This window comes from Blennius ocellaris (genome assembly GCF_963422515.1).
Source record: "Blennius ocellaris genome assembly, chromosome: 7".
Lineage (NCBI taxonomy): Eukaryota > Metazoa > Chordata > Actinopteri > Blenniiformes > Blenniidae > Blennius > Blennius ocellaris.
Genome location: NC_137656.1, coordinates 5,170,221 through 5,196,037, shown reverse-complemented (window position 1 = coordinate 5,196,037; position 25,817 = coordinate 5,170,221). Strand labels below are relative to the sequence as shown.

At 42.3% G+C, this 25,817-nt stretch overlaps 1 protein-coding gene across 1 annotated transcript in view; it reads right to left on the bottom strand.

The window, feature by feature from the left end:
- The window catches only part of LOC308131920 (transmembrane protein 132B), a gene marked incomplete at both ends in the record, with an annotated part of 302,585 nt that overhangs the window by 181,090 nt on the left and 95,678 nt on the right, over window positions 1-25,817 (bottom strand). The window contains 2 exons of the mRNA XM_080498813.1: window positions 11,480-12,057; window positions 13,830-14,248. Of these exons, the coding sequence (XP_080354939.1) occupies window positions 11,480-12,057; window positions 13,830-14,248 (997 nt within the window). The remainder of the gene's footprint in view (window positions 1-11,479; window positions 12,058-13,829; window positions 14,249-25,817) is intronic.

Sequence of the window (25,817 nt, the reverse complement as noted above, 5' to 3'; positions counted from 1 at the left end):
GAGGGAACGTTTTGTAAAGAAGGGTGAAGGGGGGAGGGAAGGGGTGTAAAGCAGCAATAAAGCAATACGTTTGATTAAAACACAAAGTCTTACAACTTCATTAAAAAGAAGTGTTTTAGTAAAAATCAATGTGGTAAACACAATGATGAAATACAGACAGAATGCAGGATCATAATAAAAACTACAGGTGCATTACTTGCAGAGCCTTTAGTGTTTGATAGTAAATGTCTCAAACTAGCACTAGCATTTACTGCTTCTGGATCAGACATTGTCAACAACATAATTCAGTTTCAAAATATAGGAAATCTGTAATTGATACAAAATCTATTCAGGTTTCCTCTGGTCTATGCAGGTACTTAACAGTTACATCCACATATTTATGTCTCGACCACCTCCGAGAATACATTGATCTTTCCAATCCATAGCTTAACCACTAGATTTTCAACTTTTAATCTCAATAATTATCCTGTGGGGAACTGAATGTAGAAAAAAAAAATTAACCATGAATTATGGAGTATGAAAGTGGTCCAGGAACATATGTGTAGCACCAAGAATTCACCGAGGACAACTTACCCACCAAAAAGATGTAGTCACAAAATAAAATTGATTCGGCCTTCTGGCTGGCAAAAGAGCATTTGAGGTGAAATCATCGACGGAGGAGCTTTGTGGAATAAAGGTGTGTGTGTGTGTGCGTGCGTGCGTGCGTGCGTGCGTGCGTGCGTGCGTGCGTGCGTGCGTGCGTGTGTGTCTGTGTGCGCGCGCGCAAGCGTCTGTGGGAGAGAAAGAGAGAGATAGAGGGCAAGGCGTGCATCTGCAGTGTAACCACCAGAGAGGAATAGCTGGTCCTTAGAAGTACATCTCCCCTCTGATCCTTGAAAAAATCCACTAATCCCCCCCGCACACGCAGGCTAACACACACACACAGGATGAACAAATGGGACAATAAATTTGGTTGGCATACAAATTCACACACCGAAAACAAACGATAAAATGCACAACAGACAAGAGATGAAGGAAAACAAGGCAGATAAGCTCTTTTTAAAGATGGGATATGAAACAACACGGGTTGAGTCAATCCATTAAAGTGAAAGCTTTGTGTCATTCAGATATGGATGACTTTTGCTTCCATTATTCTCTTTTGGCCTTTATTCCGACATGCCAAAATGACAACTGAAAGTCGCAGAGCGCATGCAATATTTGGCTTTGAATACGTGGGACGAGACAGTACATTAAGCTCCATATAAAGCATGACCTTCACGGTCCCATTGTGTGGTGGACCGAGAGCAGCTATCTGATTTTGGCAAGCAATTTCCAGCCATTGTGTCATCCCATCTACCTCAAATGGTAAAAAGCTTTTCAAGCGGCTTGACAACGTTCCAAAGTTATGGAAGAGTAGTGACCACCTTCTGATTTGCTTGATGGGCTTGAGGTCTTTAGTCTACTCACCACAAAATCCTGTTATCTTTCATTTTTGCCCACCAAGTAAATTAAAGTGCCATCCTCCACCCAAGTCCTTCTTTTGACAAGCACTCCGTCCATCTTTTATACCGCTTTACCATGCAGGTACGCCCTGGTTTTGATTAGCACTTGCAAAAACACATTGTCAGTAGAGTAAAACTTGTCTCACAATGATCTCAGTCGAGCTCACGTTCCCTATTAAAGGGTGAGGAATCCAGTCAGTCTGGGTTGTTCCATTGGGAACACAAGTGAACCAATCGCTTCCAGCGTTGTCAGTCGGTGGCAACTTGATATCAGTGCCAGGTGATGTTGACGGATTTGAGGTCAGACTGAAATGTCCTTCGCCAGGTCATCCGCAGTCGTCCCCTTTTGCGTCCGTCCTCGTGGGGACTCAACGTCATCGTCGTTCTGGCTGGGCAGCGTTTTGGAGAGGCACAAACTGTGACCAGGAAAACAGAAATGGTGGTTCGCCACGATCTCTTGTAAATTTGCAAGACATTGATCTCCGTAGGATCGTTTTGTTACTGGCAGAGTTTGACCAGATTGGAGGTAATCGCCGGAAAACTACAGCCAGCTCGGCATTGCCACTGTTATTGAGAATACTTCCCAGGAAATTAAAGTGATCAACTTCAACAATCCAACACTTGGGGAAGTCTGCTTCACAACGATAGGATGAATCGACAGTGAAGGATCAAAAAGCGACATTGCTATGAATGCTTGGCCACGTCCCAACACTTCTTTCCACTCAGCAACAATATTATCCTCCTCACTCTCAGCAGCCACAGAAGAAAGAGACGCTTGGTTCCAGACAGTCTCTGTCTTTGGTCAAATGTCACGACAAATCATTGTTGGACAGCTCTGAGTTAGAGTCAGGGTTTGCACGAATGGCGAGAACATGCGATGTCCATACAGAACGGTCTCCTTTCTTTCTGCACTATACCTTCTGGAACCAATGATTCAGTTAAACCTCCACGATCAAAATTATACTAATGATCATTCTGATATGCATAGCTATATTTTCGGTTCAAACCAACAGGGAAAATCAGCTTCTAATGTGCAAAAACAAATGTCAAGTGAGGGGGAACAGAAAAGTCCGACACATCATGACTGCTTTCATGATCTGACGTCACACTTTTCCCTCCTGAGTTGATAATATTAAATAAACTGCACGGGGTATTTATAAAAATTCAGTTTACCGTACTGTTATAAGCAAAAGAACAAGTAGTTCCCGTTGACCAGGGGAAAATTGGTATTCCAAATTGTCTAATAGCATCCTTTTTTCTGTAATGAATAAAATAATCATCCATTCATCTACTACACCACTTTATCCTATTCAGAGGTGCTGTGTGCAAATCCAGGGTACATCCTGGACAGGTGACCAGAGTGAAAACAGACAAAAAGAGAGAACATGCAAAGGCCACACAGAAAGCTCCAGCAAAGACTTGAACAACTACACTATTTACCTAAAAATACATATTGATCTTTTGAAATGAGAATCAATCCCTAAGTAAGCTCAATTAGCACTGAACGATCGATGTCCTCGTCACAATCTGCTCATCATTAAAAACAGTTTATCCAGGAGAACAACACCAGTCAAATCAAAGATGCAACTTCTAACTATCGATGCTTCCTCTGCCATTTCACAGTGATCATACACTCACGAGTGGAACTGCTTTAATTTTTTTTTTTTTTATCAGCTTCTGGCTAAACGGGATATCTGAATGTTTCTCAGTTTAATGCGGTGGGATTGCGGGAGTGACCTTCGCACAGACATGATGGTGGGGTTTATCCATCAGGTCAACAAAAAGAGGCACATGTCCAGATTGAGCAATGGTGTGACAGAAAACTGACGAATGAGAGAGCATGAGCGGGGAAAAAGTTGTTTGCCTTTCGATGATGGCTGTTTCACTCTGTCTCCATCTATCTCACACACACACACACACACACACACACACACACACACACACACACACACACACACACACACACACACACACACACACACACACACACACACACACACACACACACACACACACACACACACACACACACACACACACACACACACACACACACACACAGCATTCTCCCCCCTCATCAGTAATCATCTCCCTAATTAGCAAACCAAACAACAATGGCGCAGTTCAAGATGACAGGTTTTTAATGAGGGAGCTACTAATCACTTTGACCCTCGGTCTGACAACAGACCCACTGAAGAAAAATGCCCAAATGGTCCACTAATCATGGATTCAAAGCGTCAAAACTTCCGAAGCGAGGGTTTCCACAGCTTTAAACACTGTATTAAACACTTTTGGCCAAATGCTCACTGAGCCGGAGCTGCGCAGAGCATGAATTCATCATCCGAGTTTGCCCTCTTTTCCACCTTTTGAAGTCACAAGCGACAGTGCGAGTGATTAGTAAGCTGAGGGACTCTAATTAATTTGCTTTTAGTTGGTAGCCTACTTTCAAGGAAACAGTTTGTTGGCGTAATGATTTAGGATTAATGCTTCAAAAGGACAGCGCTGATGAGCCTTCAGAGTAAATGTCACACTGTGGAAAGTGAAACAAGACAACTTTAACTATCATTGGAGCAAGAAACCGGATATGGTCACTTCTACAGTTTTTCTTGTTTCGTTCAATACAGAACACATCATTATTGTTTATGAAAGACACATTTGTGGTATGGGGGATTATGATGAGACAAGCAATAAGCAAAGGCGGAAAGGAAAAACAAGAAGAAAGCTGCAGACTTTCTGCTTTTCCTGTTGGGGTTAGTGAATAGAGGAAGAGACATTTTTATTAGATGTTTATACCATTTAACTGTGTTTTTGTTCCACATTGGTCCAAAAAAGTCACGAACTTAGAAAAGTAATTTTTGGAAAAACACTTTTAAAAACACCTGCATGTTGGAAATCTTCATTTTCAATTAATGTCCTGTGAATTTCCAATGAAATAATAATACTGCTCCTTCATAGAAAGTGAAGCTTAAGTCTGACCTGGTTCATGAGTTTTTCCAACGTAGTTTGTTTCCAGCTACAGAAGACAACAGAACTGGCAGAAGTTTTATGTACATATCTTGTTGGTTTGTCGTTTTGACCAATTTACTAAGTTTGGTGTTTACAATGGCCGCAATCGGGCGCTATAAACATCAACAATGGTGAGTACATGAATTTACATATGGACAGACGACCAAGTTGGTTTGCTATTCCAGATGAGTGTCAACAATAAAACTACCAAGTTCCAGGAGAACATAGACTGGGAGTCACGTCACTCTGGAGGCCGCCATTGTTGTTTTTGTTTACATCAACCCACACGTGTGCCGAAGAACTATTTACACGAGCCGTGGTGTGCATGGGCAGTAGTTTTAGAAAAGGTTATTTTTCTACCATCCACACGAGGGGCAAAAGGTGGAGCAAACCCTTGTCAAGGTGCCAGTCCAAGTCAAGCAACAAGGAAAAATGTCATGCTTCTGTATGAGAAAGTTTCATACTTCTGTATGATGTTTGATACGAATGGATGAGCTTAATACTTCTTAACTGAGTATTAAAAGGCAATACAGCAAATTGAAATAACATTACCCAGATCAAATGAGTACACTGTCAAACAATACTTTTAGGAAGCTCATCATAAAACGTTACAGAAGCTCCTTAGAAATGTTTTACTTTTTTTTTCCAATCAACAAAATGCATCTTGGAAGGGAAAAGTATAGAAGCTGCAGAAGGGATGAAACATGGCTGGATCTGCTGCATTTCAAATGATTTAATAACCTCGATCTGCAGCTAATCTGACATGACTGAGGAATAATGTAACCAGTGGAACAAAAGGGGAAAACATGCATTTCTCTCAAGAAGAGAATATCACCAAGTTACCAGTGATCTGAAGAAGCGCAAAACATGATTTTTCTGCTGTTCTTAAAATGAGTGTTATCAGAGTTTCCCGTAGAATTCAGATGAATTGTTCAACAGTTGTGAATAAAAATCATATTATTGGGAATGTAACTTCATACTTTGGCTGTTTTTCATAAACTCAAAACAAACAATAGAAAAAAAATAGTAAATGTGGGAAATCTGTAGGTATGAATTCAAGAATGGGTTACAGTCAACTTAAACACACTTAGGATGGAAAAGGATATGAGACAGTCACCATTTCTGAAATGTAGTTTTCAGTTTAAAAACAGAATGGACCACAGGTGTTGGAACATACTGGAATCATTTGAATGCTCTGGGATTTGCACGTTCGTGTTGTAGCGTCTTAAATTGTTGCTCTGGGCTGCCTCTCACTTCTTCACAGTTTAAAAGCTAGCCAGTTCTCCCATCGTATAGATGCCATTGCAAGTTACATGATCTGCACCTACGATCAGAATATTCACGTAAAGATGGAGTGATGACAACTTTACACCAAGTAACTTTGATCAGAGAGGCCAGAGAAAATGCCAATGTTTCTTACCCTTTTGCATAGTAGTTCTAAGTTGTTTTGCATTTCACAAGCCGCTGATTCGGCTTGAAATGATCCCAGCAAAAGTGCTGAGTGGAAAAAAAAAAAAAAGAAAAAGTAGCTCGATTCAGATGAACTGAATCGGTAGTGAATGTGTGACATCTGAAACCGCAGTTCCAGCTGCAGACGAGCAGCTTCAGCCCAAAGTGACAGACTCGTGTGTATGGTTATGTGAGAGTACAAGCTCAGTGACAGGTGATACAGGAAGGATGCCCAATCCAATTTAGCAAATGTGTCGCACTTCCACTCTTCCATCCTTTCATCTCATCCTTCCTTTTTTTTTTTTTTTTTTTTCTTGAAGGGCTCTCAGGAAGACGTTCAAGTTCAAGAACTGTTTCCCTTCCATATGTATCCATTCCTCTCACTGAGACATGTACTTTTCTTTTGACTTGACTCCTTTTTAACCCCCCATGCTCGCTCTCGCTCTCGCTCTCTCGCTCTCTCTCTCTCTCTCTCTCTCTCTCTCTCTCTCTCTCTCTCTCTCTCTCTCTCTCTCTCTCTCTCTCTCTCTCTCTCTCTCTCTCTCTCTCTCTCTCTCTCTCTCTCTCTCTCTCTCTCTCTCTCTCTCTCTCTCATCCTGCACGATCAACCCACGGCCCCTTCGCACTTTATCATAATCACATCACCTCAATGTAACTGAGCACACTTACAGCTTATTATGTGTCGGACGCATGCACACGGCGACACACATGCGCACACTCCATCCACTTAAGCCTTATTACATGTCTGACTTTGCTTCTAACATGGGAGATTATCAGTCCAACACTATGCCGGGGCAGAGGACAAGAGCTGCGGGCAGAACGCACGTGCACACACGCACCCACACACACACACACACATGCATATTTGTAGTGGAGTTACATGTGGGGCCCGCTCATCCTTGTAATGAGCCGCTAATCCAGGAGTCTGAAACCTTCAGCTCCTTCAGTTCCGCCTCATGTGGCACTTTAGCAACCCTGTAGAGCAGGAGTGTCATACACATTCTAGTTCACGGGACACACACAGGGAAAATTGCACCGTAAGTATAAATATAAAGGTTATTACATCACTGTGCACAAGTGATGGAAATGTGTCTATATTTTTGCAAAACTAAACAATCATTACCAGAAACTAGTACAATCTCAACATCCAGCCACTTTTAATGAAAGCTTCTGTTGCAAAATATAATGAAATGTTGGAGAAAAAAAAATTCTAATTCTCCCACAGCTGTTGCATCCTGCATGTTTTTAAAATGATGAGAAAATGTGAAGAAAAAATGAGAAGAAAATGTATGTTTTCTTTGAAATGTTTACAATTTGCATGTTGGTTTGGTGGACTAGATTAGAGCCTCTTGCTGGTCGGTTTTGGTCCAAAGGCCTTCTGTTTGACACTCCTGCTGTCTCGACTCCCTGAGGATTTCACTAAACATTGTGATCATTCTTATTTGCTCACCACACTCTCTTTCAAAATGACTCCTAACTTGCTACTCGTGGTGATAAATGTGACAGTTAAATCAAACGTGTCACTTGCAACACTTTCCCTCCAGGTGACGTCTCATTAGCCAACAGTCATGAAATCCATATTTAAGTCTCAGAAAAAAAAAAAACTGTTTAATTTAACATGGTTGGACTTTCTGTTTCTTTTAATTACAGGTGGCAAAACAGCCACTAACACTTGTGAGTATATTATTACTTATGTGGCCCAGCCATTGATAGTCTTACACCTTCATGATGAAAAGAATGTGTCTCGTCTACTCCAACCATGAAGATATCCCAGCTATTTAATCTATGTTGTGGAGTTTTGGTCTCCACAACGAAGGCTGGACACGACAAAACTAATTAATTCCAGCCTGTAGAATTACAAAGAAAACTAAGTTTGATTTTTCAAATGAAATTCAGTGCTGGGAATTGTACTTTATTAGTTAGGGTAATGGACGAATGTAGCTCTGATCAGAGAGATCAGGGACTGTAAGTAAGCCTCACAGCTCGACAAGTAGCATTAGAATTGAGAAAATAGTATGGAGTGTGAAGTTGCAAAGACATGCATGTTAAAGGAATGCAAAACACTACAATCATGTTAGATATTTCAGTGTATTTTGCCTAAAATTGCATCATTGCAAGAGATTTTATGGCCACGCTATGTATGCAGTTTTATTGTACTTTTTCTTCCTCAAAATGTTTAACTTATTTGACCTGGCCGGGCTCAGAGAAGATCACATTGTGCTGTAATTTTCATGTAGGCCCACTGGTGGGGGCTGTTTTTTGTTTTTGTAATTAAATCACACACAAGAAGAGAACAATATGCTATAAATATTAACTCATGGCAAGAACACTGAAATTAGTATGGAGAGACAACCAAGTTAGATTGTCATTACGGTGACTGTCAACTCTAAAACTACCAAGTCCCAGGAGAATGTGGACTGGGGGTCATGACACTCTGGAGGAAACCATTGCTCTCACTATCTTATTTTATTAAACAGGGCTTTAATTGTCAAACCATGACCCTAACTACAACCACAGTGTCTTCACCCTTTAATACCCCCTAGTTTCTGGAAAGCACAAAAACAGTAGAATCTAAACCAGGAAAGATGATAAGACTATTTCAAATGAATTTCGCCCCAGACATTGCTCGAAAAGGAGACACAGATGGACAAGTGTATGAGATAGAAAGAAAACAGAAACCAAGAACTCCGGAGCCTGCAGGGAGATAAAAAAAAAAAAAAAAAAGAAGCCAATGAAAGGAGGAAAAAAAGTTATGATGCCATAAAAAGGAGAAGGTAATTTCTTTTCCCTCTCCACTATCTTTTTGTAGCAGCACCACACACACATACACACACACACACACACACACACACACACACACACACACACACACACACACACACACACACACACACACACACACACACACACACACACACACAACAGGGCTGTTGCATCTTGAAGACAAAGACAAAGTGTCTGTAGGTGGCCCCAAAGAAGGCACCTCATCACTTCTGCAGGCACACGGGCTGTGTGTTGGTGTGTGCTTAATACACACATACTGTGCGGCGCAAACAAAACATGCGAGACACCCATTCCACGAGTGCAACGGATGAAGTAAGTGTGCATGTGAAGCAGAGAGAAATAGTGTGTGCAGGATGTCGGTGGAGCATTTATTACGCTCTGTCTGTGTGACCATGTGCGCTTGTCAGCAGGTTCCAGGACAAGCTGCGCTGCCGTCTTGTTCTTTTCCCCCGCGTGTCCTGACCAGACCCACAGGAAGACATACGAAGCATCTCCGTGGTCTTTTGTTTTCTTCTCCATGTTCTCACAAACACGTGACAAACGTATACCAATTTTGCTTCGACGACTCTGATGAGAAGATCTGCCGTGCCAATGAGGAAGATTCGCTCCACAATGGCAAATGCCTTGAGTGTGTTGTCACTTATCGTTCTTGTAGTTGTATTCAAAGCACCATTGCTGAGCATCAACTTGCCTGCAAGTGTTCCCTTCTGCGTTGCAAAAGAGAATCTAATTATTCCTTTATTACATAAGTGCTAGTGTATTGCTGTCACATAGCGGTACACTCAATTCATAAGGCTGAATTTATGCAAGTGATATGTAATTACACTAAAAATGCAATGATTTACAGACGAGGAAAAATAAAAAGGCTAATGGCCGTTCACTGTTCTGCTAATGCACCAAACTGCATCTAATGCAGTGGGTGCTCACTTTATTTATTTGCTGATTCCAAGATGCGTTTGAATTGATACAACATTACAGTGAATCCATACACACAGATTGTGGATACACAGATTCAACAAATAGTCTCATTCTGCTTTTTTTTTGTTTTTTCACATGTCCAAAGCTAGTTTTGCAGATTTACCCTGTGATTTCTGTCCTCTCCTTACATTTAGATCTATTGCTCTAATGTTCACCTGTAAAAGAAAATAAACTGTAAAAATGTCCATACTGATAAAGTACAGCCACTTTGTCCTTGAGACATTTAAATATTGTAACGCTCAGCAATTGAATCAGGTCAAATGGACTTTGTCTTCTGCTAGGGAAATCTGGCCTTCAGATATAATTTCAGGATGAGCCTACAATACTCTATAACCTTTATAGATGTCAATTAATGTAACAGCAAAGTGCAAATAAAGCAATTCACACCAGCAAATATTGATTCTGTCAATAAATAATGTATTATCGGATAGAAAGAGATCTATTAGCAGAAACACAATCACGTATTTAAAGCTGTGTCTTTTTATTAGCAAAAAATAAATTTACTTGAATGAAACACTGCAACTTCATAGATATGTTTTCCTTACATGCCTGTTCTATAACACAAGCAGGTCTCTATTTCTGAAGAGATTAATTAAAAAAAGCTGAAAACGTTTGGATTTTGTTTTATCCTGGATTTTATAATTAGATTGTTGGGTGTTTCGTCGACACTTTTATGCTTGGATGAGGAAACCAGTACCCGGTCGGTTCCTGTCAGACACATTATGACAAGAAACCACTAAATCCGAGAATTACACTATTGTGTAAATATTGTCTGCTTTCTACTGAGCAGTCCCAAATTTCTTTTAATTAACCTCCATGTACATCACACATTGTCTCAGGCTACAAGTGACTCCAAGTGTATTTATTTGCAGAAGTACATGTTCATAAGTTAAGTTCATAAGTTAACAACTGAAGTTCCAAACACTTGTTGTTGGAAGAATAGAAGTTCAAATGAGACGACTGGTACAATGTTTTGGAAAGTTATTTAACCCTCAAGCGGTAATAGAAATTAGCTGATGTGACAGTTACCGTCTCCATTGTAGTTCAGGGTTTTCATCGAAAACAAACAAACAAAAAAACAACTGAAAAATGTGCAATAGTTCTCACCCTTATGGAAACATAATATTGTAGAGGGGTGGAATCCAGACCCCACCATGTGTTGAGGGATGTGTGGGACACATTTGCACATCTGTCCTTTGTCAGGTTGAAATCTCTGAAGTCAGCAAAATGACGAGAGGAATGGAAGGCATGCACAGGCAGATAGCCATGCTTAATCTACACCAGGGATGGTAAACTGCCTTTAATCCAGAAAAGAAAACAGTTCCCTGAGACGCTATCCAATAAAAACTTCTCTGTTTGTGTTGGGAAAAGCATGAGCTGACTGCAAGCACACCAAAGGTTCATTAGTGGTAACAACCACCTAGATATATGATCACTAATTCTAGATCTCTCTATCTCAAACATTCAGTCCATCTCAGTCATCCTTCCCTTGACTGGATTTTATTTTCTGCCTTCTCTTTCCTCCTCGAAATACTCATGACTATTCATGAGGTCTGTTATTTGCATTGCTGGCTCCTGAAAGAGGCTGAGTACACAAAGGTGACAGCCATCAACCTCGGGAGACGGCGGCATTTAGAGAGGAGGGAGCTGATGTAGTGAGAAAGAGAATAACTAGAGATGATAGGAGCAAGGATCAAAAACGGAGTAAAATCAGACAAAGAGAAAAGAATGCTAAACAACACCCGGGTCAATCGGTTCAGTGAAAGCGTTTGTGTTCTTACCGTAGCGTAAACTGTTCCGCATTCGAATTTGTCTTCATGTAGATGCCAAATGCCACCGTCTTGCCAAGCCGGACTGGACTGGGTGGCACAAGAACCTCCACGTTTTCATCTATCTGCAATCTGTCTCCTTTGGCCGAAACTGGGCCCAGGGTCATGGCAACAGAACCCACTTTCAGCATGTCCTGAAGACCCCCATCGGGCACAGGATTCCACTGACCCCCAAGGCCCATGCCGAAGCCTCCCAGGGGCCCCACGTTTGCACTCTGGCCCCTCCATGGCTCGTCGACTATGGAAGGACAATCTTGTCCGGGACCTTCGACTGGGATAATTGAGTAGTACACGTCCACTGATGGCAGAGACATTTCAGGAGGTCTTTTTCTCACTTGCGGCGGTGTAAACCAAGCTGGGGGAATCTCCAGACGGACAACACAGATGCCAGATGGTCCCACGAGTCGGCAGCCTGCCGAGGGAGCTGCTTCACTGGTGTCACGGATGGCCACCGCTCTCACACACGGGAGGAGAGATTGAAGAGGCGAGTCGGGCTCATCCCAACGTCGACCTGCCAGGTAAAACAACACCTGACGAGAAAAAAAAAAAAAAAAGTTGAGTCACAATCAAATCAATCAAAGACGATAAACAATTCACCACAATGTAACCGACTTTAACATAGAAGACTGAACTGTTTATGAATGAACGCCTCACAAATTAAAGCCGGTTGGGTTTAAGAGTCAATCCATAACTGTGATCATCTTGAAAACCTCAGTTTTAACAACAAAATGGTTTACTTTTCCAAATAGGAATTAAGCAAATCCACGTTGTTTTTTTTCCTGGAATGTTATGATAAGCACCACGGGTATGCAGCGCCAGATTGCCTTTGTTTTTATGATGAAGCCACAACCCGCCTCTAAATGGCGAGTACTCGTTGCATTCACTGATGTGATTGGTCAATGTCTATATTTACCTTGTAGCACGAGGGCTGATGAGCCAATCAGAGGTAGACTAGTAAGTTATGTGACAATGAGCAAATGATATGGGTGGATTATCACTGAATAGAGTCGTCTCACATGCCACTGTTTCTTTAAAAAAAAAAAAAAAAGTGTTTCTGGGCTGCTTAAAAGAAGGCAAAAATGAAGAGTATACCAATTTATCCGAGGACAGCTACACCCTTGGGCGTGATCATAAATGTTTTTTGCCAAGTGACCAAAAACTGACTGAGTAAAATTGTGTTTTGGGACAGAAATCCAGCAGTGTTGCCACAGACTTAAAAGACACAAATTCACAAACACAACCATGTTCAACAACAAGAACTTTTTTTCCCTTCTTTTTTTTAACATACAAAGAGCAATAGCACAAGGCTTCTCACAAAAGCAAGGAATCAAAACCAAAATCCACAGTAATCAAACAAACAAAAGATTAACAAGAATTAGGCACACCACACCAAACACAGCAAACAAAGCTGACAACTCAGAAACCTGTGGATACCTCAGCCTGAACAGCTGCAGGGCAGTTCATTAAAGTTTATAGCCAAACAAACTACTACTGAAGAATTAATCAACATTAGGTTATATGTGTTGACAGGATGCGGGTGTGTTTTGATGTCATGTTGACAGACTGCTGTATTCCACTGATCTGTATCTAGAGGTTACCTGAATGAAGAAGTAGGTAATCAAAATGAAATATGTATTAATGTCAAATTCCAAGGCCAAGAGGCAGCATGGCCCCTCCATTCCCAGGGTAGGAGGGCTGCGGCTGTAGGGATTCGTGTCTACCTCAGCAGAAACCATGCCAAAGCTCTCATATTAACCACCTATCATCTGGGAGATGCAATATTGCAGTTCCCTGGACATTTTGGATTCTTATTTGGACCGAACTACATACTCTCACTTTGTGGTTGTTCCGTCTGTGTGAAGGAAGGGAGGGAGGCTTTAAAATTCTCCAGTAAAATTCTGTAAAGTATCTTCGGAATGTGAAAAGATGTCAACAGTTTTACAAGTTGCCAAATGGATGATCTGATTAAATACTCTCATACTCAGCATCCCACCACATCTGGTAGAGAAAGGTTTGTATAATATTTCACGTGTCTTCAGGCAGTCATTTCTTTGAGTTTGTAAAGATATAAGACATGCAATATGTTTGAATGTAGTCCTTTTTTTTTTTTTAATCAAATACAGATGGCATGGATTTCAGTTTATTTTAGATGTAAAAAGTCTTGAAATACTCTAAAACCACAAAGTCACCATTCCATTAGTAAAGTACTAACACTAACAGAATGGGGGGGACAGTACTATACTGTATGTGCTACTTCATGAATAGAATACATTTTTAAAGTAACTCATGAAATTACAATTACCTGTATCCAGGGCCTTGCAGAACCCACTTGAGGCACCACCACTTGACCTTTGACCTTCCAGTTTAAGGTCACATGGCTGGAGGAGAGGAGCAGATGCGGCGACGGACCCTGGAGGAGCTCCACCGGGACCGGCTGCTCGATGCTCAGGTTTCCGTAGCTGCAGTTGACGCTCGGCAGGGAGTGCGGGGCGGCAGCACCCGGCTCCAGCTGGTGGAGGAAGAACGGCTCGGTACGCGAGGACAGGCTGCCGTTTCGCATCACCTCCTGGTTGGCTTCCCGTAGAAAGAAGGCGGAGTCGGCGCCGCTGAGCTGGCACTGGACGGGGAGGTAGGTGGGAAGGGAGGAGGAGAAGCGGGGCTGCGAGGCGTCCGGCCCTCCGCCCTGTCCGCCTCCTGCTGCTCCAGCTTGGCTTTGGGACACTGAGGAGGAGAGAAAAGTCGGGAATGGGGAAAGGGTGGGGGGGGGGGGAAGAGAAAAAAGACAATTATTTGAAAGTGGAATTTTGGAAGCACTCATATCTGTATCTCGTTCTCACCCAAAACGGCTAATCATCTATATACAATGTAATCAACAATGTGCAGAGCCGAGGCTCATTGACCTGTGAAATGCATTTTCATTGAAAATGCACACCGACAGAACCACGCTCTCCCATTTATCCGCTCGTTCCCATACATTCACACATGCATTGCAACGCACTGACACAAACACAGACCACAGAGCGTGTCGTCTCTTCACAGTTTCTTCACGGGGAGCATAAACACATTAGCTCACGGTCGTGTATACACGCCAGAGACTCGGCATCGCCGGGTTACATCAACGGATCAGTTGTATTTTTCTCCCTCGTTCTCAAAAGCGTCACGGCGGGGTAACATCTACAATGACATATTGCTCTTTGCCAGTTTATTTCCATATATTTACATGCTGTTTTTATTCATTTCCCGGTGTATTTATCAGGCATTTCACAAATGCTGAGAGTTGGGAGAGGAGGATTACCCGTCTTTTGCTGCCGTATCTCATTTCCTGAGAGGGCTAGGGATTCCGATGACTGTGCCGTGTTCAGGGAGTTTTGATTACTAACCTTTATCCCGCATCTGTTTGTCTCGTCAGCATAGCATTGTGCACGGCACCCGTCCACTGAACTGATCGCTTATTCTATGGTCTTTAAATGTGAATGTTAGCGAAATGCCAACATGAGTCACAATAAATTATATAGCAGTTTAGCAGAGCTTAGGAAGAGCTCGGTTTACTCAAGGCTGGGGTTTAGTTTTCAGTCACTAAAAAGAAAAAAAGAAAAAAAAAACTCCCAGTAGCTCGAACATTTGCAACTCTAGTCCCGAAAACTTATTTTGGGAATAAACCGAACAAAATCCTTCATAAGTGCACTATTTTCTGTCTGTAGGAGATTCTTTATGATATTTTGAATTGGCAGTTTTCTTTACGTTTCACTTTATGTGAAAACACAAATGCCAATGTGCTAATAGTTTTTTCCCAAGACAGTTGTCTTGTAAACGAGAATAACGAGCTCCTGCTCTTTTCTGCTTGGCTCCTCTGTGGCTTTTGCAGTGATATGAAAAATAAAGCATTAACCAGCTACAATATAAGACATTTACAAAATAATCAAGATAATCAGAAGCGTCACATTGCATGTTGCATGTATGAAACAAGAGTATATGAAGCCGATTACGCTTGAAGTTTGCATGTTTAGTAGGTGATCAACTAAAACTAATACCACGGGTGACATGAAGCGCAAACATCATTTATTCAAGCATGTGCATCGGGAACTGTTTACATGAGGAAGATCTGCAGTTTTGCTGCTTGAGTTCACCCGTTGACACGAGGAGAAGGAAACACTGACTTTACTACTGGAACGTGCAGAACGACACACGACCCATGTTTTGGAGCAACAAACTTAAACTTTAAGAGGAAGACACTTCTGCTCATTTTGAGTGTAAAAGCCAAGGTGGAAATGTACACAAAGGAACACATAAATATGCACCCATGGCTTTTCTTTTGGTTATGTTGCAATTCCAGCATTCCACCAATATACATTACTAATACCTTATTTTACGATCAACACTGGGTGCAAGCAAGTTTACATCATAAAAATGCATAATGACTATTGGACTTACATTTTACATGTAAAGCCATCTAGAATAGTGTGAAATTCTTATTTATTATTTCCGAAGATAAAGCGTACAGAGAGGCTGAATTGAGGCTAGTTTCTCGTTCCTTCCTTCTTCACCACAATCGGTTGAAAGGCTACCCGACAAGGATTTTGACATGTTCAAGGCAGTGTGTTGAACTGTATGTGGGCATGGCAGGCACTGACAAGAAAAAAAAGAGAAGAAAAAAAAAAAAGAAATTTGCATATTGCAGAAAAGCATTTACATAAATAGAACAATGGAGCATTGAAAAAAATACCCCAAAGTTTGAAATAATGCATTTTTTTCAACACAAAAGGTAGATAGACGGTTTCTATTGAACTCATTCTGGTATAAAGAGAGGGCGCGCGCGCGCACACACACACACACACACACACACACACACACACACACACACACACACACACACACACACACACACACACACACACACACACACACACACACACACACACACACACACACACACACACACACACACACACACACACACACACACACACACACACACACACACACACACACACAAAAGGACCAAAATTCAATGTGGAGATCAAGTTGAAGATTTGACATTTGATGTATTTCAGAGGGTGAAAATGTATTTTCTGTGCTGACGTCAACACATGGAGGAGGTTCCAAATATGGGCAGGGCGAGACACTATAACTAAATTAAATTACTTTGATTAAACTTGGTGTAAAAGGGCTGGAAAACGCAATGGGCCCCACAAGTAATACTCAATAAATGTCTGTGCTTGTGCGTGAGTGTGTGTGTGTTTTTGCGTCCTAGGGAAGCGAAGTGTGAAAATATAATGAGGGTGGGACAGCGTTGCGCTGTCTGGGGCAAGTCATACCGAGGCGACTCCACAAAAAAATAATAGCATCGAAATAAAGTGATACCTCAGTGTAACATGAATAAGCAGGCTGGTTTGGTTACAGTGCGTGGGCACGCAGGGATGAGTTTAAAAGGGAGAAAGGCGAGTCGGGGGGAAAGAAGACAGCGAGAGAGCAATACAATAAAGAATGAAAAGTGAGGCAGAGGGAGAAGAAAAGAATGGAAACTGAAGGAAAAAAAAAAAGATGTGCACACACTGCACAGCTTTGACTCATTGGAAATGCTGCCATAGAGGGTGACTGCGTACACTTCACCAGAAAATGACACCAACTTGTCCGCAAGTTTGATCTCCTGAATAGACGGATATGTATGAATAAAGCTTCTGACTGAAAGTTCAGATGACCGCTGACGAAAGAAAAACGGGGGACTTCTTTGTTAAAATTGAAATATTCCTGCGGGCTCGGCCCTGTCCTTTATAATATCCTACATTACCATGAAATATACGGTGTCTTCAGCATATTTCAAACTTTGGGTTAAAACAGTATTCAAAGCATATAAAAAAAAAAATCCTTATTTAGTTCCAATTTGGAATTAGAGTTCAACATGATGTAGATTTATGCCGGCAGGATGGAGATAAGCATTTCATGTTTTGGAACTTATTCCTAGAGGTTGAGCCCCAGATGGGAGGTAAAAGCTAAAAAAGAAAAAGCCAGAGTGAATATTCAGATGAAGCTAGCTGAGAATAATCAGGCTGACTGAGTGACAGACGTGTCAGGTGGTCAAAACACATCAGCCTCGGTGAGTGAGCCCCATCTTCTTTTCCTAAAACATTTTTTTCTTTGGCCTATTATAGCTGTCCTTGAGCTGTGTGTGTGTGTGTGTGTGTGTGTGTGTGTGTGTGTGTGTGTGTGTGTGTGTGTGTGTGTGTGTGTGTGTGTGTGTGTGTGTGTGTGTGTGTGTCCACAGGAGCCCTGTGAAGCATATGTCCCTATCCCGGACTGGGACCTCGAGCAGCTGACACACACACACACACACACACACACACACACACACACACACACACACACACACACACACACACACACACACACACACACACACCTTCGTCATCCAGGCAAAAATTGACCGTTGTATGTATTCAATAACATTGCAAAAGATAAAATTTGTGATAAAGAGTTTGGACATCACAATATTCTTTTAAATTATTTTGAATTAGATTCGACCGATCGTCTCATCTGTAGGGGGCGCTATGCTACAAGGTAGTGTTGCCTCCCTGTTACCCTGACACCCGTATGCTATTGGCTACCATTAAGCCTGGCATGGTCCCGATTCCCTGGCATCATTACTTTGGCAAATGCAAACCACAGCAGGAGTCCATACCCACTGTGTCCTGCTGTGCAGTGTGTCTGTGTGTGTGTGCGTGCGTGTTCACACGTATGTGTGGGTGGGTGTGTAAGGTCTTGTGTGCTCACATGGATACAGCTTTACATGTGTAGGAGCTACGTCTGTTTGAATGCTGTCATACGGTACATGTACAGAGCTATTTGTGACTTAAAATGTATATCCGGAGTGTGTGTGTGTGTGTGTGTGTGTGTGTGTGTGTGTGTGTGTGTGTGTGTGTGTGTGTGTGTGTGTGTGTGTGTGTGTGTGTGTGTGTGTGTGTGTGTGTGTGTGTGTGTGTGTGTGTGTGTGTGTGCGTGTGCGTGTGCATGCATTTGTGCGTGCGTGTGTGCATGTTTGTGTGTAAATTGGACAGGAGCAAAGCCAGATGTACAGCGATTTGACAAGGCCCATCTGTGGTCCTTTTCCCACACCCCCCCTTCGAAAAATGCCCATCTTGCTCTATTTCCAAGTACAGACACATACACACACATACAGCCGGCAATCAAAACACAATGGAGCGTGTAGGACAGGAAGAAAGAGAAAGCAAGGAAAAGATGAGCAGGAGAAAAAGAAAAAGCTCAAAAGGGTACCAGTGAAGAGAGAGATCCCAAGATGTGATTATGGCATCAATACTTCTTCAAATTGCGTTGGTTAAAAATGAAATACGGTTCAGGTTATATTTTATGGACTAATGCACTTTGTGCATTGATTGGCTCTGATATGTGTCATCACTTGACCCAGTAAGAGACGCACTTTTAGGATATCCCACTTATGCACAGTCATGAAACATTCAAAACAAGTGAATATTAAGAAAATCAACTCCAACAAAAGTTAACTGAAGAAGGAGTAAAGCAACGGTTTCAAGAGGAAGTCGGAAGTCAAAATACTAACTTTATGAGGAGCATCTTCTTACACACACATACACGCACGCACACGCACACACAGAGCTCCATTAATCTTTAGGAGCTACATGTCTTGGCAGTGGCCGACTGCTGCACAGTGCCAAAGCAGAAGGTGTCAAAATGGTTAGAAATGTTGTTCCTGGTTTACTATGACTCCCATTTTCCCTTAATGTATGACCATAACCAACAACCCACTTCTCCTTCCACTTTCTGCTCCCGTCCATCTGTTTGGTCGTCCATGCCAAATCCTTTTCATTGTAATTTCTTTTGTATTGACGTTAGCAAACGTCTCATTCTTGTGAAGTGTTCGGGCTGACGATTGGGGCGAAAAGGTTGCCAGAAAAGTACAATATTTCTCATTCTGCTTTTGTGCACCTGCGAACTGTTGAAAGCCTCCAAAATGTTGAAAACCGAGCAGCGCTTAATCAACATCATCGCAAGTATCAGGTTGCTTTTGCTTCATTCAGTGCAGACACGGCACGGCGAAGAAGAAAAAAAAAATCCATCACGGGTGAATTTACTGAAAAGAATGAACTCCATTGATCACACAGATGGCACGCTATCTGAGCACAGGAGAGAGAGAGAGAGAGAGAGAGAGAAGAGAGAGAGCAAAGGAGTGATGGAAAGAGTGAGAGGACTGCAGACAGACAGAGAGATAAATAGTGATGGCCTGAGTTATGAGAGAAAGGAAGGAAGGAGTGGTGAGGAGGAGGGATAACAGGGTGAAAGAGGATGGAGTAGATGAGAGGGATGAGGTTTCTATTTCGGAGTGGCGCATTCATCACAAGCATAGAGTTTATTTTGGTGGTCTTTCTGTCCCTTGTTCTCTCATCAGTTCCCCCGCTGTCTGTCCACATACCATCCGGCAGAGTCTCCCCCTCGCTCGGGTTAAACTAAAAAAATGTTCACATTAAATCTGACCTCGAATGATTTAAATGCCATTTACCGAATCGTCAGAGGTCATTTTCAGCTCAAGCAAACAGCTGTAAAATATTTTCGGTGGCTTTCAACAAACTCTGCCAAGCCAGAGAAAATAAATGCTGATGATGTCATCACAGCTGTCTGGGCTCGGATTTGGCAACGATGAGCCGAAAATTTGCGATGTAAAAATGAGTATGTGGAATTCTGAAGGACTCTTCCAAGGCAAAGGGGCCCAATAAAAAGCCAATTAGCTGCATTGTGGCAAATGTCGCATACAGCTCCTGGAAGTCCAATCGGTCTAAATAATTATGTAGGGCACTTGAAAGGATATTTGCAATTCCTTGAAGTGGGGTTATGTCACACACTCACCAATAGCGAGTAATTCAGACACTGTACTCTTCTGAGAGCGGTGGGGAGCATTGTGGTTCTTTAAGGGTACGTATAAACTTTTTGGGTTATTATGACTATTCATCCCCTTGAAAAAAGTCCAATATCACCTGTTGAATGTGGTGTTAAGAGTGGTTAGTCTTAAGCATTGAGTCTCATTTCCACTGCACAGTATTTACCTGTGTGGTACGGTGCAGCATGGGTTTTTGTGTTGTGGATAGTACCAAAAGTACTCAACCCAACCATTTTTCATAACCCTTCCATTGAGATACCTGGGAAGACAATGGAATGTCCACTTGAAGTAACAGGGAACAAACTGGTCCAGACCAAACAGTTCAAGTATCTTAAGGTATTTGGTATTTCGACGGTATGAGGGTAGTTTGAGAGTATCAGTTGGGTAATTTGATTTTATATCACCACCCCAATTATTTAGAAAGATTTCAAATTCTATTTCTAACTTTATAATTTACTAGCGAGTTCAACTCTTTAACTAAGGTAATGTGAAGTATCTGCTGTTATTTCTAAAACGCTGGGAGCGTTCCTAACCCACCGCTAATGACGTCATCAAAGAAATATTTTATTGGGGTGAAATTCAATGCTACGCTCCCCGTTTTCATTGCAAACATACCGAAATACATTTAAAATCACAAATTCAAAGACATTGGGCTGAAAGTTGAGTCATTGTCACCAATGCATACGCAAGAGTTGCAAGCATTAATTGGCACAATGCCTTATTGTATGATGAAACCCAGTGCAACAGTCCTGCAAGAGAAAAACAAACATTGCTATACATTTGCTGTGACGTAAAAGTGGTCCTTTGCAATGAGGTTATAAGATTATAAAGGTGGTTTGTCAGTGCTCGACCTATATTGTCCTTGGCTCAATTTCTTTTGTTCACGGAATAACACGTTGCAGAAAGTTTTTCAGTAAATATATCAAATCTTCTTTGAAGTTCTCTTGTTTTGTCTTGCCTGTGAAAACTATACGAATAGAAGTTTGCCCTTGTCCATGGGATGTTTACCGAGTTTTGTCTCCGGCCACTTGCTGATTGATGTCCCTGTCATTGGGTCAGTGGAGTCACATTTCCCAAGGTATGGTCTGTCTGCGATCACTCCCCTCTGCCACAAACCCCCCACCTTCTTCCCCCCGCCCTCCCCTCCCGTGGACCCAATATTCCCCCTTCTCTTCCGATCTGTTGGCCCCTTTTTCTCAATTTGTGCCTCTACACCTTCCAATATTAGCTTCCTCCCCCTCGAGTTTGTCCACAGCCTCTCTCCTCCCGTTCGTTCTCCCCTCTGTCATTACATTTTTCTGTAGGTGTAATTTAACGAGCAGACAGGGAGACATGTTTCCACTAATCATTTCATATAAATCATCGTCCTACATCAGTTAACTCTGTCATGTGTTTGGGATTCTCTTTTTGAGAGCATGAGGCAAAGAGACAGGCAACGGAAGGAAGACTGATTCTGTTGTCTGAGGAGAAATGTCAGATTTATTCTGCGACTCTAATCCTCGCACAGTTTCCCAGAGAGTTGGCTGGCGCTGCACAGAAGATGCACGCTAATCAGAGATTTTTTTTTTTTTTTTTTGCTTCTCTGAAAAAGACAAAAACAAACTGAAGTAGAAAGCATTGAAAAATATTTTAGATCTTTTGTTATTGCTTCATAAATATTTTAGACTCAGTCCAACCAAGAAGCAAAACCTTCATGGTTGGTTGTGCAGTGTTCATAAGGAATGCTTAGTATAATAAGGGTCAGTGAACTTCTCTATATGATATACAATTATTCAATTTTAATCTATCCCATTTCTCATCCTGCTCTTTTATTTATCGTTCATATGCACCTTGTTTTAAATGTTTGACTGTTTGCACTACTTTTTTTTCAATATATTTAAATCCGTTTTTTTAAGCAACTGGTAAGTAACAGTACTAGTAAGGAACTGGCAACGACATGTCGTTGCCAGTTCCTTACTGTTCCTTACTGTTCCTTACTGTGTTCCTTACTGTGCGATGACAATAAAGAAAGTCTAAGTCTAAGATATTTGTATATATTTAACAGGAGAGTCTTGTTTTTTTTTTAATATGTTCAATAAATGCTGATCCAAATTCAAAGACCTAATCACGATTTCAATATTGCCCCAAATAATCGTGATTATGAGTTTTTCCAATAATTGAGCAGCCCTCATACAACCTACTATTTGTGTTTATTTTCATCATCCTGACATTCGTTGGCAGATTTTACTCACCAGTGCAGATTATAGTCTGGAGAATACGGTAACTACGTCCAAACTACGTTCCATGTGAATATCGTGGTTCTGATTTTTTTTTTTTTTTAGCTCTGCACTCAGACACAAGTCAAGCTTTAACCCAGGTTTAAGCAAAACGTCTTCCTTTTTCAGCAGGACGATCCTTTCGCGCCACATGCGAAGAAACTTCCCACCGCCGCAAAGAACCTGCGCACAATGTTGCGCTTCTTCCTCGGTTTTCTCCTTATGCAGCACACGATGTGCTGGACGACGGCGGCGTTCTGAGTCACCAGAGCTCCAAGGACGCCCTGGACACCGCCGAACTCGTCACAAAGCTCCTTGAAGACGTCCTTGACGCGCAGTTGGACTGACGCCAGGGTGAGGTTGAGCTCCCGGTGCTGCTCCAGCCCCTTCCAGGCCTCTTCCAGAAGCCAATTGATGACGGCCTTCTGCTGGCCCGCGGTCTCGCGCGTTTTCAAACCGGCCTTCTGGAACGACCTGGAAACCAAACTGTGGACAATCAGGACGACGCAAGCGGCGTCGGCCACTGGTCGTTCTGCCGGCTTCTCTGCAGGTCCAGGTCCGCCCTCCTCGCCTTCACCCTCTTCCTCCCCTTCCGCCTCTACCGCTGCTTCGTCCTCCTCCTCAGCTTCATCCTCTTCCTCCCCTTCATCTTCTACGCCTTCATTGTCTTTCTCCCCGTCTTCCTCTTCCTCCCCTTCATCTTCTACGCCTTCATCCTCTTTCTCCCCTTCATCCTCTTTCTCCCCGTCTTCCTCCCCTTCATCTTCTACACCTTCATCCTCTTTCTCCCCTTCATCCTCTTTCTCCCCGTCTTCCTCCCCTTCATCTTCTACACCTTCATCCTCTTTCTCCCCGTCTTCCTCTTCCTCCCCTTCATCTTCTACACCTTCATCCTCTTTCTCCCCTTCATCCTCTTCCTCCCCTTCATCCTCTTTCTCCCCGTCTTCCTCTTCCTCCCCTTCATCTTCTACACCTTCATCCTCTTCCTCCCCTTCATCTTCTTCACCTTCATCCTCTTTCTCCCCTTCTGCCTCTACCGCTGCTTCTTCCTCTTCCTCCCCTTCCTCTTCCTCCCCCGTTATCCTCTTTCTCACGTCTTCCTCTTCCTCCCCCATTATCCTCTTTCTCACGTCTTCCTCTTCCTCCCCTTCCTCTTTCTCTCCTTCATCCTCCACCTCCGCTTCACTCTCGTCCTCTCCGATGGGCTCAAGAAGAGAAGACGTGCTGTAGCATTCGGTGACGGCAGGAGTTCCACTTTGTGGCCATGTGGTACATTTCAAGATTCCTAAAGCTTCATCATGGTTGGGAGGTGAACTGATTGGTAATTCAGGTTTTGGTGAAGGTTCATGAAAGCGGAGTATTCTTGTTTTCCTATTTATTGGAAGTCTTGAACGGTTGTTTTCCGTTGCTTGCCATTCTTTAAGCCTGAACACAGAAATGCAGAGAGTTAACAGGAAGGTCATACTGCTTTTTTGTTTATATATATATATATATATTTTTTTTTTTTTCAATTAAACATTTTGACATTATTTCGAACAAATAAAAAACAGACAAAACACACTAAGGATACACATGTTTTCATGTATATATGACAATCTATGTCATTGCACTACCTTAATTTTTACATTTACATAAAAGTGTCGCCAGAAACATTTCTCTAAAAGAGGGTTTTCTGGCCCCTGAGACCAAACGGCCCAGTGTTGGGAGTTGTTGGTATCAACTTGTGATCGCTCAACGTATAGGTCAACTGGCCATAATGGTGAAAAATGGGTAACAAAAAAACGTCCCGCGGGTTGGACCTGGCTCCCGGCCTAACATAATCCCTGAAATGCACTTCAGGTCCAGGGACAAATTAATATAGATGGATTTGGACTGGCAAGAAGCCAAGGGTCAGATATAAAACACTTAAACTGAATAAAGACAACAAGCCTTTGTACGGTGCCCTGAACCCAAAAGTCAAATCAGCAGCATAGCACGTGTTTAAACATTTACCTTTGAATGAAGGGCGAAGAGTGTTTGGCCGAGCTCCTTGTTATAAATGGATGTTTCAAGATACCAGCCGGGGTGATCCTCTCCTCCGCATCCCATTGGAGCATCCCATTGGAGCAGCTCGAGAGCTTCCCTCAACTCATCTGGGTCGTCCAGGACGTGGCGTCTCTAGAATGGGGGAAACGGTAAAGCAAAACAAATGCAAATCGATTTGCCATATTGTCAAATCAGGGAGGACATTGAAGAGCATGCCTTCCCAGTGGGTGGCCACTGATTTTTACAGACGTATACTTTCAATAAGTAATCCCAGCTGTAGGTCTCATAATGTTCACTATACGTAGCGTTAGTTTGTTTACTCTAAAAGACACAAATAGTCAGTGTTGATGACGCACAACTAAAACATCAAATGCATATTCAAATGTCAGGCCAGGAGTCAATATGGGAACCCTCAGTTTCCAGAAATCGCCGTCTTTCAAAAAGTGTCTTTTCGTCCTCGCTCCAGCATCCAGCAGATGTGCAGGTGGTGGTCCTAAGAGTTCGACCATTTCTTCAACCTGCAAACCAAAATTAGGTTTTTAAATTTGATCTGGAAAAGCAAAGTACTTGGACTGTCAAATGTGCATCGGCTGTTGAACGTTAATATAAGTCGTTGAGCATAATGTGACATCATACACAACAGTCGTTCTCCGCAACAGTAGAAAACTTAGATTCGCTCTTGAAAAATTGACTAATTTGAAAAGCAAACGTGAATTGTTTTCAACATTAGAGTTATAGCAGAGGAAGAAGAGCTGCTGCACATCAAGTCCCTCCACTTTAGATATGCCGAGTTCCTTTCAACAATAATGCATAAATTACGTACCACTTCCCATTCATCGTCACCAGGGAAAATAAACAGCCAGAAGAAAAAGAGGCCCATGACGATACCCAACGACCAGGTGTCAATGGCCTCCGAGTAGGGCAGTCCAAATAACACTTCTGGGGCTCTGAGAAGGACGAAAGAAATGGGCATAATAGATTTATTGTCAGATTAAGTGAAAAAGTGAAAACGGAGCAGTGACAAACAGAATGATATCCATGTGAGTGAGCAACCCACAGTGGGAGATGCCACCGTGGCAATCGCATCAATTCTTACCTATATCGAAGA